Below are 9,581 nucleotides of genomic sequence, written 5' to 3' on the forward strand. Positions count from 1 at the left end.
GAGTAAGATGACCTGGGTGGCTGATTGCAGACTGGATGGTCTCCGTTGTAGCATTTTGCGCCAGTTACAAGTCCCGTTCCGAAAGAGTTAGCTGGTGCGCTAACATCATCCGAATTCTTAAACGAAATTCTGGCGGGTTATGTATTTATGACCATTCAGACTGGGAAGAATTAGGCAGTGCCCTTACCCGGCTTTGGGATTTTTGGGGAATGGGAAGTGCACGTTTGGCGTGTCCAGGACATATGTCCGTGCGTAGCTGCGGGTATATGTCCGTGTGGACCAATAACGTCGTTTTTCACGACCAAGGTCTTTTCAACGCTTGCATCTTGTGTGTGTGTATTATCACTTGCAACACCTGTGTATGAGTTTCTACGAGACAGTGTCAAAACAGACCGACAGACTCTACGTCAGATTCGTGGCACATGACTGTCTGGTGTCTTAGGTGTCAGGTGTCAGGTGTCTCACAGTAAGTGTGTCTTGTTCACTCATCGTTGTTGTGTAGAACACCGAGTCTTCAGGTGTCGTGCTTGTGGTGTCGTGTCCTCATATTGCCTAGCGTTATTAGACGGGGCTTTGCCCGACAAACACTCTGCTCCCTTGAGTGCTAGTAGATTAGGGGTGCTGGAAAAATCCGAACTTTGTAACGAGTTGTAAAAGTTTCCTGGAGCGGGCCGGTGAAATGGTTGGCAGAAGAACAATTTTGGGCACGAGCGAGGCGGACCCTCTGTCCTCGGGTGCCATGGTCTTGTCGAGTGGTGCCGTGGTGCTGGTGGGTGCCTCGGCGCCTGGTCCCCCCCCCCGCGGCCATCTGTCTCGAGGTGAACTATCGTCCTACCACCGCTTAGCTATCGCCCCATCGTGCCACCATCGCTGAGCTATGTTCCCACCACCGCTGGGCTATGGTCCCACCACCGCTGGGCTATTGTCCCACCATCGCTGAGCTATGGTCCTACCACCGCTGAGCTATCGCCCCACCCCCGCTGAGCTATCGTCGCACCAGCGCCCAGTTTGCTAGATCGAAATGATCGAAGATCACTAAATCGAAGCGGTGCCCACGATAGTTGTTTTCGTGCTGTGGGATCGGATGCTGTGTTCGAGCTGATCTGATAGCGCCCCTTGAGACCACGTGCTGACTGGCCCGCTGTCTGTTGCGCCGCTGAGGGCGGACTCGGCCGTCCTGTGTACCCGCGGATCTGACGTGGGGACCGGGATGGTTACCGCGGACGCAGCGCTCACCTGTACCCTGCGCGGCTGGTCGGCAGCGGCCGGGGGAATGATGTGGAGGATACCGCTTGTGGATGAGATGTGAGAGACCGCGCCACCCGCGTGGCGCTGCCATCTCACGTGGTTCTCGTTGCAGGCCGATCCTGATCTTCTGCGTGGTCTCGTACTTCGTGCTGATGGGCATTCTGACGCTGTACACTACGTACGTGGAGAAGAACGTGTTCCTGGTGGCCGTACAGAAGGACCCGTCGGGCATGGACCCCGATTCCAAGTGGGAAGTTAGCTCCACCATGAAACGGTAAGCGGTGAGGTGGGGACGGAGGTCCCGGCAGCCGTCCGCGCACGGCGTGCCCCACCCACGAGTCTGGCGCCGGCGAGACGAGGAGCCCCGCCCCTCGTCCCGGGCCAAACGCCGATCGCTATGTCGCGTGTGATGAGCGCCGGCGGCTGGTCCGGCGGGCCCCCGGGAGCAGTGTTGCGTTCGTGTGGCACATGCTGGCCGTGTCGGGGCGCGCTTGAGGAGGCGCGGGTGGCACGGGTGGACCGAGCACGCCTCCGGCGCCGAGATATTGGCGTGCAAACAAGCGGCCAGCGCCGGAGATTGGACGCGCCGGTGCTTCGGCGCCCTTCAGGAGGATCTTCAGGAGAATCCTGATGCCGGCTCGGCGTGGCGGCACGCGCGGCTCGTCGGCACTCACTCAGGGCGGGCGGTCGGCCGGCGCCTGCGACGCCATCAGGGCATAGCCCGGCTCGAGCTTCGGTTATACGGCCGCTCGGGCGCCTGCGGTCTGCATGGCTGCTGCAGGGAGGACTACCGGCCTGGGCTTCAGTCAAAACCGGGTGTTTTTACATTTTTTTTGCGAGGGAATGATGGTCTATGTTTAAAGCTAAACTGCAACTTGTATGATATTTCATGGCATGAGATGATATACGGCATTAGTTCCGGTCAGGCTGACCCGGCGCGTCCGAGTTGAAAATTTTATCGTTCAAGTCATTTTTGCTCGGCCCCGTATATTGCCTTCAATAAGTCTGTCAAGTTTTGACTTTAGCACAGACCCAGTGAGACCTGATAACCTGATAGGTACTTTCTCTATGGCAGCGTTTTAGTCCATAGCGGTACGCGCGGGGACCATTCACACAAGCGGCCATGTCAGGTATGCGTAATTTGTTGGTGCTGATTTTTAAAAAAAATCCAAACGTTCTATTCATGTAGGGAAAACAACCTTCAGCAACCCACAGCCGTTCAACGTGCGTTTCTGTGTCTGGCGGCCGGATAGAGGCGGGGGCACCGGTCAGTCGGTCACACGCGGCCAGTATTTGCGGTGTTTAATTTAGTGTTCTTAACAATTTGATTTAGTCGTGACTTGCATCATGGTGCGGGACGAAATTTGTATCCCAAACTCGAAATTTTCCCCAGACCCTCGTTACGAATATGTTCTTCAGTGTGAAGTATTCTTAGACCTCTAAGAGTGCTTTACACCGCGACGCCTTGTGTGCATACGTACACCGCGACGCCGAAGGTGTTTTTTTTATCCGACCGTCCAGTGTGGTTATATCACTTTGGTTATGGCGTTTCGATTTTGCAATAACCTTGCAGCAGTGACGCATGATTACAGGCATCTCCCGAGCCGTATTCCCCGCTGGTGTCCAGCCCCCCCCCCCCCCCCCCGTCGGAATGCACAGCCGTGTGCTGGACCTCCACTAACATTTGGAAGAGCACACATTTCACGGTCCCGCTAGGGCGTGAGCATCGCCGTCGGCCACCGGCGTCGGTCGACCGCCAGCGGTGGTGACCGGCTCCGGCGGTGTCTGGGTCGATGCTCCCGGCCACGCAGACGGCTGCAACCGCACTTAATTGGACTGTGGTTATTGTCTGGGCTCGTCTGGACGTCGGATGGCAGTGACTAAGACTGAGCCGCCGCCGCCGCCGCCGCCGCCGCCGCCGCCGCCTCCGGCCCACTGTTATGACTAGCATCCGTGAAACACAGCCACCGGCAGGGCGGCATGCTGACGGTTTGGGGACCCGCTGGGCTAGGTCTCAGTCGGGGCTCCACCTCCCCCCTCCCACTCCCCCCGCCCCCACCCCCGCCCTCGCCCGCACGGCGAACTGCTCGATGGTGGGCGGTCGGGCGGGCGGCTGCCGGCTCGGCGACCGAACCTGACGCGAAGCGGCGCCGCTATCGCGTACGCTCGGCCGAGCGGAAGGGCGCCGCCTCGCCATCGATTGGGCGCCGATGCGGTGCCGGTGCGGCGCCCCGCCCCGCCCCGCCCCGCCACCCGCCGCCCGCCGCCCGCCGCCAGACGGGACGCACCTGAACACTGCTCCGTGCGGCGGGGGAGGGCGCTCGGGCCCAGGATGGTCGGAGCGGGCGCTTGGCCGCTCGTGGCGCCGCTCCGGACGGCTCGGACTCCCGAGATACAGCTCTGGGGGGACGATTAGCTGCGGGACGCGGGGGGGGGAGGGGGGCGGTTTGTGAACTTTGTGCAACTGCTGTGGTGCTGCGCTGAAGCTGGGTTGGATCCTGTTGCTGTAACCTGTGGAAGTGCTCAAAGCAATCCCGGTTCCGCCTGTCGCGATTTGATGGGAGACGGAACTTAGATGTAACCGTTTGCGAAACTAAATAAGCCAACAACTTAATCTCGAAGTTCGATGCGAATTGGAAGAAATCCCGTTAGCATTGCCATTCACGGGGATTATGTACGCATGTATCATTTATGTTCCCTCACTCTCCACCGACATTCAGAATAATTATAATTGCTGATACCTTCGGTGCTCTGCTCCCTAAGGGGTTGATGAATGGTGCTATTAATTCCAACCGGGCCCACACACGCGTGATTTCCCACGAGATTCGATTACATCCACTTTAATTTGGCCTGGGCCGCTGGCTCGAAGCCTTCCACTGTCCGCTAAACGAGTTCGGAATGTGACGGCTCATCGTCGATACTCTTTGAAAGCTTTAGCAGTTTCTACGTGATCATAATTATTCTTCCCCTTACTGTGGACGGTTGTGAGAGGCTGAAGTCAAATGAAGGATACGGTAGCGCACGTGCTGTGGTTACAATCTAATGAGATTTCCACCATGTGGAGGCTACGAGTTAAGAGAAGCGAATGAGTTCTGCTGAAGGCCATGTACCTGTGCCGTAAAATGAAGATGCGGTTCTCTAACAGAGGAAGTTGGGCCGGGTTGAAAATAAGAGACAAACTCAGCATTAAGACACACCGGTGTCTTAACACGCGCCCGGGTGGCCGGCTAGATACCCTTGTGGGGTGGGGTCCATTTGACCCCCAGAGATCTCGGGAACTAAGAAAGCTAGAGACACCAAATTTACAGGGTGCGTTGACCTGTACGTGAACTCACTTGGGTCAGAGCTTCAGGCTCCTAGGTCATGACCTTCGGGTCAAAAAGGTCAAACAAGGTCAAATTCCAGGTTGGTCTCCAAGGTGCACCCAGAACGTAGATAACCACAACCGTTTCTAAGCAAAATGTCACATTCTCATTTAATGCCAGTGACCTTGTTTGACCTTTTGAAGGTCAAGGTGGTTAAGTCATACAAGATTGCTTTGAGTTTTGTATTGGACCAAGCGGCAAAGATTGCGCTATGCAGTATATTCCTAAAACAAAATGTTGACCTAGGTCATTTCAGGTCAGTGACCTATTCTGACCTCTAAGAAGTCTATGGAAGATGTATAATGCGGTTCCTGCTATCAATAAACTCGAAATGAGCACCAGAAACTGTCCCATACAGCAAGCCCTAGAGTAATAAAACAGGTTGGTTGTGACCTTGGTGTGACCTTCACACCTGACGCTAGGTCCATTCAATTTGCTCATTCAACTGTTGTGTTGCCTAAGAAAGCATCTCAGATATGTATGACTTCGTCTAACACTCCGTTGTTGGATCGGATTGAACGATTCCCCTAGAAATTGACTTCGCTGAAACCATTGCCTGCCTTTGACCTGCCATAGGTCAGCGACCTTACAAGGTACATATAAATTTTAGATGCCAAACGATCCGCTATTCAATTGTGTACAGTTATCCAAAATTTGGTGCGGCTGTGCCGCGCCGTTCGGAAACTATTCTGGAAAAACCTTCGGGGGGGGGGGGGGGTCAATTTGACCCTCTCCCCACCCGAGCGTGTGTTAATGCTGAGTTTGTTTCTTCTTGTTATGGTGGTCCTAAAGATGACACGTTTCGGAGTGCGCAGTAGACATAGCGTGGGGCCGCTGACGCCACATGTGGGTGCAGAGCATTAGCGCAGGTATGGCACCAGTGCCGCAGTGCCTGGGACCTTGATGGGATTGTAAGTTCTACATAAAAGCTTAGTTCCAGCAACTTTTGGATCAAATGGTTGAAGTAAAGATTCCAATACCACCAATAGATGCCACCATGGTGGTCGTTTTATAAAACAAAATGGAACGTTACGCACGCCGTCACGCCCCTTTCATGAAACGTCAGCTATTGCATCAGCCATGTTAGCGCTCAGCCGGAGAGCCATAAAGCTGAGTTAGACATAAAGTAGTGGCGCAACCGCGATTCGAACCAGCGTCCTCTAGGCTGGAGTCCGACACGCTAACTACTCGGCGATCACGCCTCCGTGATAGTGGCTTTTAACGACTCGAAGGTTTGCATAAGCTGTCTAGCCATTTCCCGTCATGATTAGAACGATTCGGGAATTCAGGCATTGTGAGTAAGTCGGTGCGTTTTGTAGCAAGCCGCGAAGCGCAGCAAGAAACATATGCCTCGATGATGATGATGATTGGGGTTTTAGGGCGCGTCGACTTCTAGGGTTATTTTGCGCCCAGAAACATATGTCTTGTCGACTATTTGTCAAACAGGCAAAAATGTGAAATTGCTTGGCGTCGTATTACGCCGCGATGCCTCACACACCCTAAATCTTCAGTCACGTCAACAAGGGCATGCAATCACCACACGGTTGTGCAACTTTGCTACAAAGTAGATGAGAATTCAAGTACCTACAGGCCGATTTTAATTTAAATGATTATCTAGTATGCTGCAATCTGAAGATTTTACAGCCAGCACGCACCACAGATGCTAATGGACGTTTTAATGTTAGTACGGGTTGGTTGAAATTGATTGTTTCGTTGCCAGAGCGTAGTTTTGTTCTGTGAGCCTCTTCATTTTCGTCACGCTGTAGCGCCAGAGTGTCCCCCCTCCCTAGCTCACCCAGAGGCATATGCGGCTGGTCTGCGAAAATCCCGCTGACGAAAAATGATAGAAATATGGCACAACGCGGCATACAGGGCAGGCTCATTTTGGTCCTTCTGCTGACTTAGCCACAAATGGATGCATTAAGCATCCCTAATCAGCGAGAGCCTAGCTTTAAAAGCGGCCGAACAGGAGATGCGCATCGCATCGGGTGACGTCAAACCAATCACGGAGTGTTTTCAGATGCATAAAACCAAGACCGCGTTTGAGGGCTGGTTGTGATTATGATATGCACATGGGTTGAAATACAACGCGATGTACGCAAAGCTAATGCTCTGGAAATAGGCCTTCTTTCTCATAGCTAGTGCTCGGGAAATAGGGCTTCTTTCCCAGTTAGCCATGCTTGCGGGTGACCCGTGCCGTGTGAGCTTGACCAGGCACTGGGATCAGATTGGGCGATTGGGGAGACCTGTCCATACCATGCAGTGGGACGAGGGGCGAGGTAGCGTACGCTGAAAAGTCGGCTCCACCGTACTGTGGCCAACATTGATTTTTTTTGTTTGTTTTGTTTACAGACCAGTGTCATTTTCGGGATGCTCTGCGTGAAGTTCAGACTACCGATGACGGGGTGGACGATATGACGCACGATTTTCTAAACGACCTTGATCTTTGAAAGTGGCCCACGATCTCTTTCGGAGTGCAGTCTTTGAACCTTCTTGCTAGTTGTGATGATTTTGAAGATGTTAAAAATGGTGTCGGCGCCGGTAAGACTAAAGACTATTTGTACCAAGTCCAGTGTTGCTCCGTAAGGAAGCGGAGTTGTTACACCGGGTCTTGTTACCATAGATCATGTGAATGGTTGACTCACGCTTAGTGAGGCCAAGCCGCTGGAAAATTGTCCTGCGGGATTGCCTCGTTCGTCTGCGTCAGCCGTGCTGTCTCAGCGACCAGCATAAAGGCGATACCCACCGCAGCGCAGAAGCCAGCGCAGTCAAAAGGCGGCTAATTGCATCAACTTTGGCCCTTGTGGCCAGCTGTTACGAAAGTGCTTACGCACCGCCTTGACCGACGCCTACATTCCACTTTAAAACCTGGAACTTCTGAGCTTGAGTTGGGCCTGAACCGCTCGTGACCGGCCCAGAAGGCCCCGCAGATCCAACCGTCGCGTAATATTCGACGTCCGCGCCCACGTGACTGGCTCGTGGCTTGCGTCGCGCAATCTGCACGGCCGACGGCGTGGGCGGCGCCGAACCCAGCGCAGGTGGCGGCGAACACGGCGCGGCCGAGCCGGCCTCCGCGGTAGACGGCGCGCTGAAATGGATGCCGTCGTGGCGCTATTAGGTAGTGAGAAGGCCACTTCGGCGGTCATCTGACCTCGGCCCGCCCGGCAACGATGGCCGGGCGGCGGCGGCTGTCGATCAGCGGTCGGCCGGCGGCCGCGGGCACGGGGAGGGGGGGGGGGGGGGGGGGGCAGGTGAGGGCCGGTCAGGGTTCCGCGGGCGGTAGGAGGGATGTTGTAGGTAGGTACGAGAGTGCGAGGGGAGCAAACCTCTTGACCAGGCGTGTCAGACGGCGACTGACGTCGGCCGGGTAGGCCCGCTGCCCGAAGGACGCAGTCGGCGCCATTCTGCTGCCGTCCATCAGCTGATATCAGTCGGGCTGGCTCGCTGCCTGTTTGAGGTTCGCGAGGCAGGCTCGCTACCATCTTAGATCATCAAGCACCCATTGTGACGACGTGCACTTATGTGCCATTTAAGATCATCAGCTGGATTCAATGCCGTGTTAGGTTCACCGGTCAGGCTCGCCATCTGAAGTATTCCAGACGAGCTCACTACCGTCTGAGGTCCATCGGCAGCAATGTGACGACGACTGCACGCATGCAGGCTTGCCTTTCCCGGTGTCCATCCCGCCTCGTCCCCTCGGATTGGACGTGGTGAGGCTGGATGGTCGCTCACGCCGTCATATCGCCGCCGCGTGCGTACCACTCTGCTAATGTATTTGCGACCATCAGCCTCGCCGCGCTCTTCCGCCTGTGGGCCGCGCGCGGCAGCGATGTGTCTGCCCCGGCGCAGCTCAATTACGCCGGTCTTCATTTCCTAATGGTGAGTCGGCGGTGCGTGCCGGAGTAGCGCCACGTCGGTCTCGAACACTCGGTGGAAGATTGTTCCCTTCCCTGCGCCGGTGGGATCGTTCGTTTGGCGCTTGGACGAAAGGCCTCCTGGTAGTGTCCGTCCCCGTCCCCCGGTGATCGCCGCTGGCACCGCCCCTGCCGTCGCCGTCTGCGCCGGTGGGCTCGTCTAGTAACGAGGTGGGCGTTGTTTGCTCGGACAGATGCTATGAGGCAGCGGTGGCGGTACCTGGACCCGTCTCCTCCCCGTCGCCCTACGCACGGCCCAGCCGCCTGACGGCAGCAGAAATTCTGCCGCACGCGCCATCCGAACCGAGTCGCTCCTCTCGGGGGACAGTCGCAGCCTTTGATCCAATTGACATCGACCCGGGCTGCTGCGTGAGTGGTCGCTCGTCCCTGCTGATAGCTGCGTAGGCTTGCTTGTTAATGCGCTGATCTTCAGACTCTTATTTGAGAGAAGTACGGCGAAGAGAGACGCTGAGAAAGCGTTCCGTGACAGCTGTGTTTTGCAAGGAAACCATTTGTGGTATGCTTCATGTTTAGGACAAAGCGGCCTCACTCGGAACTGCAAAAAGTGAGCACCTGGCCTCAAGTAGCGTTGTTGGGATTCTCCTTCGCGGGACGAAGGTCACACACTAGGTCATATTACACCTGAACGCCAGGGGTTGCGCAGGACTATTCGAATTGATTTGGGATGTTCGAATCACACAGCTCATTATGATCCGTTTTTGCCCAGCAACAGCTTAACAGACGAGTGTAGGTAAGACGTCCAACCGCCGCGTTATGCGTGTGTGCTGCTTTTCGTCTTCGCATTTTTCCCAGCCAAATCCACCTTGCTTCTGGACTTGAGTGTGGCTGGACAAACCAAATGCAATATTGGGATAGTGTGATTTGTATATTAGCAACTCACGCTGCCCGAAATTCCCATTTTCAAAAGCGGGAATTGTTCGACGCGAGAAAACCAAGCAGTTCAAGCACACCACGCATGCCTACGTCCATGCGCAACAGCAGGCTCCAACTGTGGTGTGCGGCTGGGGAATGCGCTGTACTAGATGTTTGCAAT

At 55.3% G+C, this 9,581-nt stretch overlaps 2 protein-coding genes across 2 annotated transcripts in view; both read left to right on the plus strand.

The window, feature by feature from the left end:
• Nucleotides 1-9,581, plus strand: part of LOC119096345 (putative signal peptidase complex subunit 2) — a gene marked incomplete in the record, with an annotated part of 123,891 nt that overhangs the window by 108,759 nt on the left and 5,551 nt on the right.
• The window catches only part of LOC119096344 (putative signal peptidase complex subunit 2), a 29,391-nt gene that overhangs the window by 14,259 nt on the left and 5,551 nt on the right, over nucleotides 1-9,581 (plus strand). Inside the window, exon 4 of the mRNA XM_037219191.1 lies at nucleotides 1,361-1,522. Within this exon, the coding sequence (XP_037075086.1) occupies nucleotides 1,361-1,522 (162 nt within the window). The remainder of the gene's footprint in view (nucleotides 1-1,360; nucleotides 1,523-9,581) is intronic.

The sequence above is a fragment of the Pollicipes pollicipes genome, unplaced genomic scaffold (genome assembly GCF_011947565.3).
Source record: "Pollicipes pollicipes isolate AB1234 unplaced genomic scaffold, Ppol_2.1 Scaffold_4295;HRSCAF=5057_pilon_pilon_pilon, whole genome shotgun sequence".
NCBI classification, from domain to species: Eukaryota; Metazoa; Arthropoda; class Thecostraca; order Pollicipedomorpha; family Pollicipedidae; genus Pollicipes; species Pollicipes pollicipes.